Source organism: Streptopelia decaocto (genome assembly GCF_964273445.1).
Source record: "Streptopelia decaocto genome assembly, chromosome: 2".
Classification (NCBI taxonomy): domain Eukaryota; kingdom Metazoa; phylum Chordata; class Aves; order Columbiformes; family Columbidae; genus Streptopelia; species Streptopelia decaocto.
The window spans coordinates 127,562,273-127,580,684 of NC_138655.1; the positions used below are offsets into that span (position 1 = coordinate 127,562,273).

General features: G+C 44.1%; 1 protein-coding gene across 1 annotated transcript in view; it reads left to right on the forward strand.

The window, feature by feature from the left end:
* The first annotated feature begins 5,491 nt into the window (after positions 1-5,491).
* The window catches only part of JAZF1 (JAZF zinc finger 1), a 192,324-nt gene continuing 179,403 nt past the window's right edge, over positions 5,492-18,412 (forward strand). Inside the window, exon 1 of the mRNA XM_082046737.1 lies at positions 5,492-5,833. Coding sequence (XP_081902863.1) covers positions 5,719-5,833 — 115 coding nt within the window. The 5' untranslated portion in view covers positions 5,492-5,718. The remainder of the gene's footprint in view (positions 5,834-18,412) is intronic.

Here is an 18,412-nt window from a genome sequence, read left to right on the forward strand (position 1 = left end):
TTAACCATGTAGGACTTGTGTCCCATGTCTTTGCATTTGGGACCACTGACATATGCTAGAGCCTTAGGATTGCTTTCAATCATCCTGTAACTATAGCATCCTAAATAATCTTCAGGGTCAGAGGATAAGAGAGTTTCACATGTCAATTGTGATGACACTTCAACTCCAAACAAAGAAAACTAGGAAGTTCTTGTTCTAATTTAGGATTTATTTTTTTGTGAAAATGATAGCATAATCTCAATACATTTTGTAACAAAATTGCCTTTTTAAAATTGACTTCATGAATTATTATGTCAGTAGATGCCATGAAATCTGATTACAAGTTGGATATTCAATTCAGGAAGTGAAAGTGGAAAAGGCAAAAAATTCAAAATTATAGACGCCTGCATTTTTGAGATGCTGTAAAAGCTATTAAACTGAAAGTTTCACTCTATACTATTAACCTTCATTAAAGAACAAGTTTACCATTCATTGAGATAAACTTACCATATTGTGTTATTTTTCTAGCCAGTTATTTTTAAAAGTATATGCTGATCATCTCCAATTGTCTGAGTGAACCAGCATAAAAGGTTTTAGTAAAGTATTCCACTATAACCCATAGTAAGAACAGAGTAGGTTATTCAATACCTATGTAATTGTGGGTTCTTACAAGAGACCATTGAAATAGCTTAGATTTTATAATTCCAAGGCAGACTAACACTGTAATAGTGGTTTATGCTATAATATCATGTTAGCTCAAAACTTACTGAAGTAGTCAAAAGAAGACAAGAAAATTCCTTTTTCCTGGATTACAGGTAACTGGAAATAGAGAGGCAGCTTTGATATCCTGTTTATCTGAAGCTTTGTCCTTCTGAAAACGTGGAAGTCACTCAGAAAGTTCAGCTATGCAGGATTTCTATCTATTGTTTTGGGGCATCTGGAACTAGTGGTGAACACAGTGCTTTCCCAGCTTAACATTTTTGTTTTCCACTGCACCCTGAAGCTACACAGTGCACTGCCAAGAGAAAACTAATTCAGCAGTATAAATTAAAAATAGGATTCTCGTGACACAAACTGCATAAATATGTTTTACTTGTATAATGATTATGCAGCAGTGATAAGTCTTTGTTACGAAATCTTCCGAAATTTTAAGACATTTCTTATATGACCAGTATGCAGAGGCAAGCAGAAATAAAATTATTAGAACTGTTATTGAAAAATTAATCAGTAATTTTTTAGGGGAAGGTGTTACCAACCATTTCTTTGTAATATCCAATTATCCTTGGTTTATTTTTTCTTTAGCACAAACATAAGTAGATATTTTCAAGTATGACTTCTATAGTGTAAAAATTGGAACTGTCGTAAGACTGTAATTTGTAAAAGTTTCACTGATTCATGTTGTCCTTATGCAAGAGTCATAATAATCTTCTCAGTGATGGCCCACTATTATAAATGCAGCTGAAAAGAAGTACTTAAACTATGCTTTAAATAAGACTTTGAAGCAAGTGTTAGCTTTTCCTTACTATTTGACAGAGAAGTGCTGTCTTCAATAAAAGCCTTATCACCTTCAAAGCACCAAGGGCAGCGACTACCAAGTTGTTCAAATTCAGACCTCTAGCCTTCCAGAGAGCATTAGGGCAGGATAATCAGCTTTCGGGAATCCAGAACAGTGTGAGTGGCTGGTAGAAAGCTATCCTCAGCTAAGGTCCAGCAATTACAGCAGTTAATTACCACGGTATAACTACTAAGTTACTAGCGAAAATTAGTTACTAGAAAGACCAGGAGTCAGAAGTAATTGAAAAAGGTCTAGCAGCCAGACCTCTAAGGAGACAAAGGATGCAAGACCCTAAACCATCAGTTTAAGGAAGAAATGAAACAAAGTTACTTTAAACATGTTTCTTACTTTACCAAAATAGACTTAAAATGAGGCACAAAGATGTGACGTTAGTGAAGAAAAGATGGAGCTGTAATATATGCATTTATAAGCAGATAATCAGATCATCTAGAAATCTACTCAATCAGCCCTCAGCCTTGTACGCAGGTCTGAACAGCAGCTCATCTTTCGCAGGCGAGCCCTGCTCTAAGTTGCACCTAAGAAACTACCTAAGCTGAAATAATTGTTAAACTAAGGGTCTCAAAACTAAGGGTCCTTCAAAATAACTTCAAAACCAAATAAAACAGGGCCAAACAGCCATTTGATCTTTTTCTCAGCTTCATTTATTTGAAGTATCCTTTGAGATAGTTATTATCACCTCTGAAATGGACCTACTCAGCAATTAGCCTTGGCTTGACAAATCACTTGGGTCTAATTTCCATTTATTTCTCCCACAGGAAAAAATGGGGCATCTTCTGAGCACTTTCTCTTAGTTTGCCTGTTTGTTGTATGGATACTCTAGTTCTCCATCCTAGTAAAGCTTGAATAAGAAAATAATAATTTGTAATAAAGAACTTTAAAATATATTGGATTGGATAACTCCTGAAAAGAAGTTTGAAAAAACTACTCTGTCTCCCAGATATTTGAGGAAAGAACAAGTACATGGGAAAGAGTACATGTTCTCTCTATAAACACTACTTATTATCAGGACATAATGTATTTTGACTGTAATACATAGATGATAATATGGCCACAATGGTGAATCAGGAATGTGAAGAGTTAAGTTCAGGGCATTCTTCACTGGGTTTGTTCATGCCTGTCTGGCACAGCTTGGTCCCTTGCCTTGACACTGAAACCAGGGACAGAAGGCCCTTAACTGTGCTGGGCTGAAAACCCTCCTGGCTTTATGGAAGAAACAAACAGACAAACAAAACCAGGGAGACTGTTCCAAGTCCATAGGGAAAAAATATGAAGTGGCTTAAGTATTTTAACTTCTAGTGAAGCCAGGAAAGCTGAATAACTACAAAATCTGGCCCTACAGAGTAGGAGGAGTACTTACATAAAAAGATACTGACCTGAATCCTTACCCTGTGGGATACCGAACAACTCCTGAGTTTTCAGCTCTTCTCAACTGCTGCAAGTGTTAAGTGCTCTCCCTAGCTCAAAAGGTCTCAAAAATCCAGAGAACTTAGCAAACAATGAATGAAAAGAGACGCACAGCTAACTGAACAAGTTCACACATCAGAAAGCAATCATTACATTGTCTGTTACTAGCAAGTGGTTGACCATGAATGTTTATTAGTTTACAGCTACAAAACTACTTCTATTTCTTTGTAGGTGACCCATGTTCTTTTTTAATAGCTATTAAAAGTTATTGATACCAACCCCATGTCCATCACAGTTTTGTTTCATAACGAATAGATTGAATCACACATCTGTTGACCTTGATAGGTCAGCCACATTATATTTTTGTATTTAACAACTCATTCTGATTAATCTTGATTTTCTGCCTTAGAAATTCTGTTTGAATTATGATGGTGATCAATGCTGAGCGTGCCTACTCATATGCAAACAAAAATGTAAAATCTGCAGTCCTGATATTGTTAACAGTGCTGAGGATCCACGCTTACCAAAACCACCAGGGTCTGAAAAAGGCCCATCTGTCTGACTGTACAGATAAGTCTCCAAAACTGCAACTTGTTAGGGAAGATGCTTATCTTACCATCTTGCTCCTCTTTCGCACTCACTATTTATTGCTTTATGTCTTGATCCACACAGGCTCTTGCACATATGTGATTTTGCAGTATTATTCATGACAGCACCTTGTGTGGCATGAGTTTCATGGTCTCAAGCAGGAACGACTCCTCCTTCATTGAGTCAACTCATAGTGAGCAATTTCCTTCAATAACATCAGAAAGGCAGGCGAGAAATTACAATAGTAACCTGTGAAGCAGCTACGCTTGAAACAGGTGGATCAAACAACAGATGCCTGATACCACACTCTTTTGTATTACTCAAAAGAATTAGACATTTTCATTAAATGCATAACAGCAGCAGTGCCCCAGCCCTCTAAACTACAGGCTGACCATGGTGAATCTTGGAAAGGTACTGTGGGCTACCATGTGTCCATGTTATGGGTTTTTTAAAGTGCAAACACTACAGTATTGTTACAGTTCTATGGTTCAGCATCACATGGCTGTGCAAACTCTGCTTACTCTGGGTTTACGCTTGCTCTTCTTCCATATAAACTAAATGGAGTGGATTCATACATCAAGAAAAATGCAACTGCAAGAAAGACAAGATAAAAAAATATTAAAGTGAATGTGTTAGATAATGACTAAAATAAGCCACAAGATAAAGCTTGTTTTGTTTCCATGAATGACAGGTTCTCTGGTATACAGGACACCAGGAACCAGCATCAGGATTTTTCATACTTTAATTAAATGGGCAAATGCTGATCTTTCCATTCACTAGCCATTCTCTGCAGTTTTAGGTATTGCTGTTCCTTGGCTCCCAGAGCAATGCTAGGAACATCCCTACCTGCAATAGTTACTAAAATGGGCAAAGACTCTGCTTATTCTTATGCACACACTTAATTTCACAGAGATGAGAACAGCCTGGGACTGTTACCCATCAGCAGGATCAGTGGAATCACTTGTATCTGTACAATTAATAGAATCATATGCAGATTCTGAGGCTTTTTTTTAGTCACACTTTTGCTCAAAATTAATAATATTGTAGAACCATATAAAAACAGAAAAAAAAAGAGAGGTGATTATAAAACAGAAATGGGGGGGAGATCCTTCCTGACAAGTAATTTTTTTCTCTCTCTCTTTTAATTTTAAATAAAACTGTCTGCAAATTTGAGCCTAGGGAGACCTTCATTAAAATCAATTAATCAGTCAGCCTCTCTGCTGAATAGCTTTCTGGAGACAAGAAGTCAAATAGGGTTTGGGAGCGAGGGGTGTGCGACTCCTGCCAACTTTCCCCCGCAGGTCCGCAGCCTCGCACCCCTGCTTCGCCCCAGCGGGCCCGTTAGCGGCCGCCGGCGGGAGGGATCCGGCCCGCGGGCTGTAACCGGCTGCTCGGGAGGCGCCGGAGCACACCCAGCGGCGGGGAGACCCCGCTGGCCCCGCAGGGCGCGCAGGTGCCCCGGGCCTCCGGTTCGCCGCCGGGCAGGTGAGGGCTGGGTCTGGCGGCCTGGGCTCCCCTCAGGGAAGGCGCGACCACCTCTCGGTTCAGTGACCTGGGCGAGGGTTGGCTGTATCCCCACAATGCGCAGGAGGTGACAGCTGTGCCAGGAGCCAACTCCCGGCAGCCGGGACAGCCCCTCAGGGCGGGCACCACCTTCCCAGCCCTAGCCCCAGCTCCCCTCACCCCGCCGGCCGCTGCAGCAGCCCCCGGCCCCGCCGTCGCCAGGCTGAGGGGGAAAGTTAGCGGCGGGGCGCGCCCTCCTGCCCTCCCCACCCCCGCTCGGTGCCGGACGGCGGCTTCCGCCGCCCCTGCGGCGAGGAGGCGCGGGTGTTCCCCCGGCGGCGGCGGGCGTGGAGGGCGGCCCGGGTGCCCTGCTCCTCCCGCTGCCGGCGGCCGCCGCCGGGGCAGCACAGCTGTTACAGAGCCGCGCTGGTCCCTCCTCCCAGCTGCGGCTGCCTCATCTCCCCCCACCCAGCCCGTCCCTCCCCTCCGCCGCTCCCGACGCTGCTGCTGCCGCCGCCGCCACCTCCTCCTCCCCACCCCCACCCTCTCTCTCTCGCTCCCCATCTCTCTCTCTCTCCGTCCCGTTCCCCCCTGCCCCCGCCTCTCCCCGCCCTGCCGCCGCCGGCCCTGGCAGAGCAGGCACCGCAGGGGGATCTCGATGTAACACCATGACAGGCATCGCCGCCGCCTCCTTCTTCTCCAACGCCTGCAGGTTCGGGGGCTGCGGGCTCCACTTCCCAACCCTGGCGGAGCTCATCGAGCACATCGAAGACAACCACATCGGTGAGTGCCCCGCGGGGCAGGGGCCGCGGCCAGGGCAGGGCGGGCGTGGGGGGCGTGGGGGCCGCGTGTGCGGCGGCGGCGGGGCGAGGGGGCACAAGGTGCAGTGGGAGCCGGGGCGCGGTGGCGGCAGCCGGGGAGGGAGGCAGGGAGGGTGGCTGGCGAGGAGTGGCAGGAGGGGTCCTGCGGGCGACGTGGAGGGCTCCTCAGGGAGGCGGCGTGTGGCGCGGCGGCGGCGGCATGGGTGGGTGCGGGGGTGGCGTGCAGCCTGCCGGCCCTGGCGAGGGGGAGTTAGTTTGCATTGGCAGGAGGGAGCGCAGAAGCCCGGAGGAGGCGGTGGAGGAGGGAGGAGGACGGGCACAGCACGCCGCCTGCTGCTTCCGCCCCGGCTCTGGCTGTCAGGGCTCCGGGGAGGGAGGGAGCCGCCGCGGCGGCAGCCATTCCGCTTCCTCCTCCTCCTCCCGCCGCCGCCACTGCGTCCTGTCAGCGCTGTTGCTAGGTGTGGTGGGGAGGACGGGTCGCGCTCCGGCCGCACCGGCCGCCGCAGCGCGGGAGGCGCCTCTCGGCGGAGAGACGGCGTGAGGGAGGCCGGGGCCGCCGGCGCGGTGGGCGTGGAGGGAGGGCTGGCGGCGGCGGACGGGCGGGAGGCCCGGCGGCGGCAACGGGGGGGGCCAGCGGCCCGCGCCGCCGGTGCAGCCCCCGGGGCCGGTCAGGCGGGAGACGAAGGTGGCCGTGCTGGCACCCACTGCCGTTAGCCGCGAAGCCCAGGCCAGGCCCCGGAGGACGGGCCGGGCAGCGCCGCGCTGGATCATCACCTGTGGGCTCCCCCTGCGCCGCGACACGGCCGCTGCCCGGGCGGCCGCCGCCCCCCGCTCCGTTCGGCCGCCCGTCCCGCCGGGGCCGCGGGGGCGGGGAGGCCGCCGGGCCTGCGGGCGGCGGGGCGATGACTCGTCAGTGCCTTCCCGGCGAGGGCGCCTCATGGGCGGCGGGCGGGAGCGTGCGCAGGGGCCGCCGGGGCCGCCCCTCGGCAGCGCGGGCGGCGCCCGGGGGAGGAGGGGGCGGTGCGGCGGCCGGCCGGCCCTGGGCGCCAACTTTCTCTCTCTCCCTTTTCCGAGGGGACCGGCCTGCGTGCGCCCGGCCGGGCCTGAGGCGTGTCGGCGGGGGGCAGAGGGTCTGCCGGCCGGCAACGTGCCTCCGCTCCGGCTTCTGGGCAAAGCATCTCGTCCCCGCGCCGTCCCCAGCCGGGCACGGCACCGCCGCCCCGCAGCTCCGCTCTCTTGCCTCGGCAGGTGTGCTGCCCTGGCTTCTAGGCGACTTCCCCTCTGAAACTTCCCAACTTTCTCTTGTTGCTAATAAAATACAGAGCTTAAGCTGTCAAAAACTGAGCTAATTCTTTGAAAGAGACCCAAGTTCGAAAATCTGGGGAAAATATAGAAGTTTTAAGTACCCCTAGACTGAAAGCTCATGTGTTTCGCTGGAAGTGTAAGGAAGCCACATGCTGCTACAAAATGATGAACCTACCGTGCATTTCAGTTTAATAAGTTTTAATACCTGAATACCTGAAAAAAAATCACTGAAGTTTAAATTGCAAATGTAACGTTACATTAATGTAATGTTACAGGTCAGCGAGATGAAAGGTGTGGTTCTCATAATTATCACAATGCCTAGTATGAGGTAACAAAACCACATACCACAAAACTCTGTAATTTATGACTTGACGTGGTGCGAGCATACTGTTGTGATATTGTTGGGTTTTTTTGAATCTCTGATTCTTAGCTTTTCCTACACTGTGCATCACATTACACCCCAAATTAAAGTTTGTAAGTCATCTTGAGTGTCCCCCAAGTCCCTAGGTGCCACAGCCCACAGGGTGTCAGAAAATATACAATCCAGCCCGGGTGGTCTGTGTGTTGCTCTTTAATCCCTAGTCAGCGGTTCTTCTCCGCAGAGAAGAGAACTATATACTGAAATACTGTAATTTCTTAATAACTGCATGTTTATAGCCAGTGTTCATTACTTTTTTTCCTGTCTCAAAATTAAGAAACTGTTACAGATCCAGCACACATATACACTTAATTGAGTGTAATTTGCCAATACTTGCAGGACACAGAACTGAAACTTTGCATGTATGATGTCACACATGCAGCTGATTGAGCATGAACTGGTGGAGAATGGCATAAGGTTGCTTATGCTTCGTCTTTAATGTTTCACCTCAGGCAGGTGACGTCAGGTTCAGCTTCACCTACTTGTGAATACAAGATGTGGGTATGTTGCTCACCTGTATCAAACACTGGAAAAATCAGCAAGGAGTTGTACCAGACACCGAGTATGGACCCCAGTTCTCTTGTGGAGGCTCAACTGTGTGGTTTGGTGCATGTGGGGGGCTCCTGGTACAGCCTGAATGAGGAGGATCTATGAAAACTCACCAGATAAGCACTCATTCAAAAAGTGATTAACCTTTCTGGAGGCAGCTGGGAAATAAAGGAATAAACTTCTGAATAGGAGCTTATGTTGGAATTACTTTCTCAGTCTGATGCAAAGTGTCCAATGTTTGCCGTCATACAGCTCTGGAAATGTGCACTGAAATTTGTAATGTTAAAAATTGACTGTAGTTTTTGGCACATAGAGCAAAGAGTAAAATGCCATGTAAAACATACATTGCTTTGGACATTCAGTGTGTGCTGCAGCAATATAGAAAACTTGATTGAGTTATTTTCCGTTATTAGTTTAAACTGAAGTGGGCAATTGCTGGGCAGACGGTGTTACAGCACAGATAACAAACTTCATGCTGCAAACAGCTCTGTGTGGGGAGGTGTGTGTGGCATGGGCTCTTGATGGTCTGCATGCTGCAGTGCTGCTGCTCTGCCACATTTCATGAGATGGGTTCATAATCCTTCACATTATCAGTGGAGAGATGGAAAGAATTTGGTTGTTTTTCAGAGCTGTATTGCATCTCTGAAAAAGTGGGAACAAGTACTTATCAAGGGATCTTTTTTTGGTCAACCTTTCAAAAAAGGCTAAATTTAGTATAAGGAAACACTTTTGTAGCATTCTGGGGACAGAACATATTTGGTTTCTGAGGGCTTCAGTAGTTAGTTTCCTTACTCATAACATAAATTAATAATCACATGGTAATGAAATAATTTGGTGTACAGTGGTTTGTTTGGGTTTTTTTTTTTTCTTTCCCTCTCTCCTGTGTCTTAGTGGCCACCTGATAAATTGCCAGTTACTTGAAAAACTCTCAGTGTGGATAACCTTAGGAGAGTTGTGCTCGTTGGATGAAATATTCAGCTCTGAGATGGTGCTGCTTGCCCATCAGCATATCATTTGCTTTCTGGGTCTTGCATTTATGTATTGAAGACTTCTGAGGAGTTAGGCTAGCTCAGCAGCGCTGCTCTAGGATCTTCTGGAAGGCCTTACCTGTGTCCTCTGCAACGCAATCATGTTCGGGAGGAGGGGCTCTTTTAAGTCTGTAAAATAGACATTGGTTTAAAACCGCTGATTAGTGAGCCTTCCCTAGTAGCGTGTTGTTACCTTCTCTGCCAGTGTGCTGAGAAGGGGGCTTTTAGTCTGCCTTGCTAGGCTGTCTCCCTGCCTCTTGGTTTTGGCTGCTCCAATCCCTTACAGGTGGTTTGGTTGACTTTCCTGATGTCTCTAGTCTGTGAGCAAAAGGCCTAATTTACTGCCAGTTGCCAGATTCACACTGTACAATGGAAGGGACTTAATCCAGTCAGTTCCCCAGAATACTGTCAGGAGAGGAATAAAAAATCCCAAACCACCAACCCTCAACTGCTGAGTATTCAGCTGTGGGAACATGGCAAATTTTATTGCATTTCTGCAGTCTTAGTAGTGTCTTCAGCTGTGATGTTAGGAATGGCACCTCTGGTTCCACAGAGCATTTCTGAAATTACATTTAAGCCTTAAGTTGGTATAAGTAATCTTGGGCATTTTTCCTCAATCTACTCATAGTCAAATTGCATCCTTTAGAGTGGGGGTCAAGTAGCTCCCTAAAGCTAGTTACCAACACAATACAAAGTTTACTCTGATGCTGAAGAGACATTATTTAAATGGAATCTCTTAAGCAGATTTTGACAACATCAGCTTATTTTAATTTTTGTTTTGTATTTATAGTCAAATAATATTTTTAATCATGTGTGCAGATGAGGTTGTTGCCTCTATGAGCCACTGTGTGTTCACTTGGTTCATGATGAGTTCTGACATGCCCTATGCACCTGTGTAGCTGTATGGTTTGTTGGAGCAGTCCTGCTTCTCTGAGACTCATTGAGCATAGAGGAAATGGATGTGAATGAGTTGTCTGAACATGGGCCCAAAGAGATGGAAGAGTGGATAGGAAGAGATACAAAGAATAAATCTGAAGACACTCTTAACCTTAGTGGATGTAGAGTTTGTTAATTGCATCACACTGAAACTGCTAGAAGAACTTGAAGACAATAAAAAAAAAATGCCATCTTCTTATACAGTATTTACCCAGACTAATAGGATCTACTGTCACTGAACATTTAATCATAACTTTGTGAGAAGTCCTGGTGTTGGATAGTTTCCAGTGAAGTATTTGTGTTGTATCACTGTCGGAACTGAGAGCTGTGATGCTTCTCATCAAAGTCGACCAATTCCTAAATATTAGGATGGGACCTGCAGCATAACAGCACAGCACTTGCAGTGGGAGCAGAGGCACCTGCTTTTCTAAGTGTTAGGATGAGTGGGAAAAATAAGACTTCTTCAATAAAAGAATAGTTGCAGAAGACAGAACAAAATCTTACGTATAAAATACTACTCATCTGGAAAGTTCAGGTCATATAGGGGGAAAGAGGCTTCTGAAATTCTGTGTCTGGTGGTAACTTTGGCATCTGCTGCCTTCAGAGACTTCAGTTCTTATTTAATATTAGGCAGTCAAGGGGCCAAATTCCTCAGCAAGGACGTCAAGTGGTTTCATAATCCATTGGCTGAATGTATGCAGCTTGCTTAAAGTTGGCCCTTTCAATATTTTCTCAGAAATGCTAATAAGGTTGGGCTGTGTCCTGACTTTGATAGTAAAAGGTGTTGGGTTACAAGCTGGCTGTGAGCACATGCGAAAATGGCATTTGGTATTGCTAAAATGTTTGCTGTGCTCCCTTCTCTTGGGTTGCCCAAACTTCCACCAGCATATTGGGTAAAGTGCAATAAATGTAGATGACAGGCTCTGTATTGGAGGTCATAGTATGTCATGTAAAACAAACATTGAAAGAACCTTTTTATGATGCTGGTGATGAGGATGAGGGGCTTCAGTAGTCATGGAAGGCCTAGTAAACTTAAGTCTGTATGAAAGATTTCATTCACTTAAAGCTGAGGTTTTTAGAAGAGTGTGAACATCGTCTAAGTGGTTACTGTGATGTACCTCTTTTTTAGCATTTTGCTTAACGTGTAAATTAATGTTCAGAGTTGAGATGGGGTTTTTTTAAGAAGTGGTAGATCTTAAACCAAGGTTTTTTACACTGAGAGTGTATATGGGATGTTCTGCTCAGTGTCTGGAAATCAGCCGACAGACCTGTGCCTAGTTGCCATGCTATGTAATATGCATAAACCTGCGGCCTTGCAAAATGAATGAAGAATTACGTGTATTTACCTAAGCAGTAGTACTAATTGTTGTTCATGGAAAGCAACTAGAAAAACCTAATTGTGGCTATGTTGATTTAATGTTCATCCTCTGCCCAGTACTTCTACAACTGTAGTTTTTGTTATTATGCAAAAAGCCTTTCACAGTGATATGGAAGGATGTATATTCCAAGGATGTTGCTTGTTCACTTCGCAAGTTGGTGTGGTGAGGAAAGCTCTTCTACTTCAGGAAGGCTTTTCTGTCAGAGTCTTTTTTGACTAACAGTTCTGTAGATTTTCCCCTACTCATAATCTTGAGCAGAGCAGGAGTTTGGATTATTTTGCAGTTCCAGGTATGGTTTCCTTTGTTGTTTGAGTTTTTATTTAAATAATGATAAAATGTAGGTGCAATGTTTGTAAGAAATTCTAGGAGGTAAATGGAATTGCCATTTAACTTGAACTAAAACATTATTTTTGATACTTTTGTGACATGAAATACATTCTTGTTCTGAGGTTACAAAGTGCACTTAGGCTAAAGCAGAAAGAGTTTTAATGGTGTAAAGTTTGAATGGTGTATTTCCTGGGAAGACAGGGCTGAAAACAAACATCTGTGAACATGCTGCAAACTGAATTTTCCTTTCGAAGACTGAAGGCCTCACATAAAGCCAGCAGAGATCTTGTCTTTTTCATCTGTTGGCTTGAGTGGCTTTGGGTGAGGCCCTTTGCAGGGCGGCATCCCTACCCTCGGCAGGGATCGCTCATCTTGGACACCAGCAGACCTAAACAAATTCCAGTTAGAAAATGAAAAACTGGAAGAACATCAGACAACTTGTAGCAGTTATGTTATACCTCATGTGTGTAGGGCATACTTACCTTTGGGGGCAAGTTTATGGTGATTATCATATCTGCTCTTCAGAACATGAGAGGGTGTTTTCATAGCTAACCTGCAGTCCTTACGAGAAATGTAAAATAATCAGGTGGCTGCCAGTCAAATGATCTTTTTTTCACTTCTTAGTTTCTTGAGGAATGTTAAAATAACAGGGGTTGTATAACAAAAAATAATTTGAGGAAGAGATGATGCAAGAAGATGAAGAAACATACCTGTTCAATCTGGAGGCAATCTTACCTACCATTCCTTCCTGCAAAGCCAAACAAGTAATCAAAAATATTTTGTGTCAAGCTGCAGATTACGTTTAATGCAAAAGAAATAAGCACTGGTGGCCAGCTGCTTCCAGTGTACTCTCTGTGTTGCTCCTGAATGTGCTTTCCTTTATTTATCATTATTTTTTTTGAATAAGCTATATTTCACTGAGAATTAATTTCCTTCGTTTCTGGTAAGCACAAGTAATTCCAAGTTTAAATGGTAAACATCTAAGTAGCAACTATATACACTTTGAAAAAGGCAGAGACAAAGACTTTAGTGTTAATTTGAAATGGTGGCAATTAGAAAATTGATTTGATAAGTCAGCTGTATTTAACAAAAAAAGTCCTTGGTTTTAAGGGAACGTCTCTGAATAATTTCACAATTAAAATTAAACAAATTATTCCTGTTACTCAGTGTCTAATTCTATCCTGAGACTTCTGCAAATACTTCAGGGAAGTACATATGGTTTATTAAACTCATCTTTAGTTACAGGAGGCTGGAGCAATATTCCGGTCTGTAGAATGGAAGAAATACTCTGATTTATGGTTTAATGATTTTCTTTTATTTTAATTTTTGTGGTTTTCACCCCAGATTCTTAGGAGGCTTCTTCTTAGCTTAGTGCCATGATAAACAAGGGGAATAGATTTCTTCATCAAAGATGCTGATGACACCATGGTGCTGTTTGTGTCTCCAATGAGTGCCCAAGATAGAGTACATTACTACTGTGCAGTTTAATTTAAGATATCGTAACTCATTAAAGAATGAATTGACTTAAATACAGGTGTTAGTTATATCTTTTTAATGTTCTGTCTTGTGTTACAAAGGATGGAGTAGAAATTGAAGAAATTGTTGTTTAATGGAAATTTTAAATTTGGAAGAAAATCAGTTTTAATGGAAAAAATTGTGTGGGATATTGAAGCCAATCTGGTCAGTTCTCTGTGGCTAAAAAGCTTAGAATTTAATTGTGGATGAATTTTGAAGTACTTCTTTTGATTTTGAGAAAGACTTTACTGCATGGTAATAGAGGCCATCTTATGTTTTAAGATTTTTTTGTGAAAAACTGAGCACTTTCATTTTGAAACGTTGGCATTGATTAAACTGCTCTTTTTCTTCTTCCTTTTTTAAATTTTTGAAATATTTGGACACTTCTGAGATTCCCTCTTGCTTTTTTTTTTTTTCTTCTTTTTTTCCTTTATTTGTTTCTTTTTTTTTTCTTTCTTTCCCCAAGACTACTTTGTCAAACTTGAGTAAGCTACATACATTTATTTTCCTTCTGGAAATACTTTTTTTCCCCCAACATATTTTGACAGATAGTAAATATTCATCAAAAGAAAATAGAACTGCTGAATAGAATAGACTTTCTCTGTTGGAAGGGACCTATAATGATTATCTGCTCCAACTGCAAATATCTGAGTATGCCCTGGAAAAGAGAAATAGATGTAAAGTATCACTTATTTCTTCAGGAGTGTGTAATGTAGTCACCATCTTATTATACTTTCTGGGAATTATCCCCACAGCAGCAAGTGAAGCTGTAGACCAGAAACCAGGAGGTGGAACATTTGAGACGCAAGATCCAGTTTCACTGCTAGATGAGATTGGTGTGGGTACAAAATGTGAACTCAGCCCCTTTTGTGGTTGATGGCAATAACATTCAGTGGAGAAAACAATACTGTGTCATTTTTTCAGTCATCTGTTTTGATGCAGTCCTGCTGTGTATCTTCATCAGGGAGTGTGTGTGTATTAGCGTTATGAGAGCAACCTCCAAATGCATTGAAAGCCTCCTGTAGACTTCAGGTGCTCGCCTGCTTGCAGGTGAAAGCTGCACACCAAATTACTGAGGTCTACCCTTGCTTTCTTTGTCAGAAGACCAAAGGACTGACATTGATACAAGTAAATTTGGTGACAAAGTTACAGGGAAACCCTGCATTGCAGAGAGGGACCTGGGAGTTCTGGTTGATAGCATGTTGACCATGAGCCAGCAACGTGCCCTTGTGGCCAAGAAGGCGAATGCTATCCTGAGGTGCATTAGGAAAAGTGTGACCAGCAGGTCGAGGGAGGTTATCTTTCCTATCTATGTTGCCCTATGAGGCCACATCTGGAGTACTGTGTCCAGTTCTGGGCTCCCCAGTTTAAGAAGGACAAGGAATTACTGGAGGGAGTCCAGCAGCAGGCTACAAAGATGATTAGGAGTTTGGACTGTCTTTCTTATGAGGAGAGACTGAGAGAGCTGGGTCTGTTCAGCCTGGAGAAGAGAAGGCTGAGAGGGGATCTCATCAACATTTATAAATATCTCAAGGATGGGTGTCAAGAAGATGGGACCAGACTCCTTTCAGTGGTGCTCAATGATAGGATGAGGGGCAACAGGCACAGACTGAAGCATAGGAGGTTCCATCTGAATATGAGGAGAAATTTCTTTACTTTGAGGGAACTGGAACAGGCTGCCCAGAGACACTGTGGAGTCTCTTTCTTTGGAGACATTCAAAATCCATCTGGATACATTCCTGTGCAATCTACTCTAGGTGAACCTGCTTTAGCAGGTGGGTTGGACTAGATGATCTCCAGCGGTCCCTTCCAACCCCAGCCATTCTGTGATTATGTGAATTTTACATATTTTTTTCTAGTAATCTGTTGGAGAGGTGTTGCAGCTTCTGTTACTTGCTGTTGAGGAGTGTTTGCTACCTCGCAGGCATCACTGATTGTTGTTTAACTGGGTGATGTGAGAGTTATTAGAGTCCCAGTTTTGCAGAAAAAAAAAAACAAAAACAAGCCCTCAACCAAACAAAACCAAGCAAAACAAACAAAAACTCTGCTTGTATACCAGTCTGTATTTCAGTTTGGGGCCATGGAGCTTTTCTTTCTGTTTGTCCCGTTAAGCTCTTGGGATGCCTGCAGAGGCTTCCTAAGGAAGCTCCAGGTCTTCATTATGTCAACTTTGGTTTTGCATAGGGGGAGGGAAAAGATATGTGGATTTCTAAGGAAAATCTCAAATAACTGCTTTTTGTTTGGGCTGTATTGCAAGAGCGTCCTGACTCACTTAATGACTATGCTAATGTGGAAAAGATGGATCCGTGGAAGGGGAGCGAACAGTCTCCGCAGCAGCAACAGCACAGCAAGGGGAAGAGGCTCAGGAGCTGCTGCTTCTTTGTGCTCTCATGTTGGGGGTTATTCACCCAAATGCAGAGTACCATGGATGTGGCAGGGTGGACCAGGCAGTTGACAGCTTCATTGACAGTAACAAATTCTGTAAAAATGGCTGAGAACTACTGTGAAATGTGAAGGGAAAAGGAAAGCTAAAAAGTATTTAAAATCCCATGGTCACATGGCCTTCCAGGGAGGAACTAGGATGGTTTGGGGTCCTCTACTGTAGTTTTAAGTGCTCTGTGCTCCTGGTAAGACACAGGGGTAGGTAGTGGTGTGGTTGTGGAGGGTGGGTTTTTCTATATGCACTTCAATTTCACAAGACTACGCTAGGGATTCTTCCTTCTTCCGTGCTCAGTGTAAGTACTTGCTGTATTTTAGAGCGACTTTCTAGCTGTGCTGCAGGACTCCTTCCACACAGTCCTAGCATTGTTAATAATTGCATTCTCCTTACACCTCAGAAAATCTCTTAAATTGACTAAGTACTCCTGAACTGTGTGAATGCTCTCACAGATGGGAAATGCCAACACTGTAGCTGTATTAGTCCTCATGCTTTATATTCAGCAGCCAAGCTTAACAGCGGTTCCAGATCTTGGTCTCTGTTCTAGTGCAGCTATCCCTAGAGTTAGCAACCTGTACCTAACATCTTGTTCTCATTTCAGCTCTCCAGAATAACCCCTTTCTCGCTGGCGAGTTTTTCGTGAGGTTGTGAAGAGCCTGTCTTCAGAACAGAGCAAATACCCCGTCTTTGCTGACAGGTACCTTGGGGCAATTACCCAGGGCTCTCTTTAGACCAGATTCAGCGGGGAGACAAAGTCTGTGTTGGACACCGTGATCTGGAACATAGTTATACACCAAGGAGTTTTAGTGGCTTGCTCAACCTGCTTCCAGAGCAAATAACGAGAGCTTGTTCAGGTGTGCAACAATAGCTGGATGCCTAGGATGGAGAGAAGGTATTTGTTGCCGTTACCTTGTGTATTTTTAGTTGCATTCTTGTATTTTAATATTAAGTGGTTGGATTTTAATTAAAATAGCCTTTGAACGGTCTTTCCTGATTAGTTTTGTAGCCATTTTCGTACCTTCGCATTAGAAATCACTGTGAACGAGGTGGGCGAGAAATTCTATATCTGCTTTTGCTACACCTGAACTGTACATACAGCCTCCAATGCATTTCACAGGGTTGCCCACTACCACTAAGTATCATGGAGATGAAGAAATGCCTCTTCCCTGAACCTGCCTATATGGAAGCCATAGCATTCGCGTTATTCTCCCCTGACCCCCCGAAGCCCAAACCCCTGAATATTGGAAAGGACTTTTGGCTGCAATGGTATGAGTGGCTGCTAAAGGATGCTTGGTACCTCATGAATTCAAGTTTGAGCCCAAACACATAATTTGCAATTGCTTATTCTGTAGTAACAGGTGTACATAAATATTGAAGGTGTGTTAGTATTTGTTTATATTAGGTTGGTGCAAAAGTAATTGCGGTTTTTGCGTTGTTGAAATTTGCCATTTGATATTGGAATACATTCTTAAACAAATGTGGCTATGCTATACATCATTTTAATGCGCCTTTCTCGCTTTATGTTTTTTTGCCACTGACTTATTACATGCTATTTATTTTATATTTCAGACAATGGAAATGATGTTAGACAAAAATCAAATTTGAGCAGTTTTCTTATTCAAGTTCAAAATGGGTCGTAAAGCAGCAGAGGCAGCTCGCAACATCAACAGCGCATTTGGCCCAGGAACTGCTAACAAATGTACAGCGCGGTGGCGGTTCACGAAGTTTGGCAAAGGAGATGAAAGCGTTGAAGGTGAGGAGCGTAGTGGCCAGCCATCCAAAGTTGATAATGACCAAGAGCAACCATCAAAGCCGATCCTCTTACACCTACACAAGAAGTTGCCAAAGAACTCAACATCGACTGTTCTACAGTTGTTCGGCATTTGAAGCAAATTGGAGAGGTGAAAAAGCTCGAAGTAGATGCCTCGTGAGCTGACCAAAAATAAAAAAAATCGTCGTTTTGAAGTGTCATGTTCTCTTATTCCACACAACGACAACGAACCATTTCTTGATCTGATTGTGACATGCAATGAAAAGTGGATTTTATATGACAACCAATGATGAGCAGCTCAGTAGTTGGACCAAGAAGAACCTCCAAAGCACTTCCCAAAGCCAAACTTGCACCAAAAAAGGTCATGGTTACTGTTTGGTGGTCTGCTGCTGGTCTGATCCACTCCATCTTTCTGAATCCTGGTAAAACCATTACATCTGAGAAGTCTGCTCAGCAAATTGATGAGATTGCACCAAAAACTGCAATGCCTGCAGCTGGCGTTGGTCAACAGAAAGGGCCAAATTCTTCTCCATGAAAATGCCCAACTCCACCAGTGCTTCAAAAGTGGAATGCGTTGGGCTACAAAGTTTTGCCTCATCTGCCATATTCACCTGACCTCTCACTAACCGACTGCCATTTCTTCAAGCATCTCGTCAACTTTTTGCAGGGAAAATCCTTTCACAACCAGCAGGATGCAGAAAATGCTTTCCAAGAGTTCATCAAATCCCGAAGTACGGATTTTTATACTACAGGAATAAACAAACTTATTTCTCATTGGCAAAAATGTGTTGATTGTAATGGTTCCTATTTTGATTAATAAAGATGTGTTTGAACCTTGTTATAATGATTTAAAATTCACGGTCCAAAACCGCAATT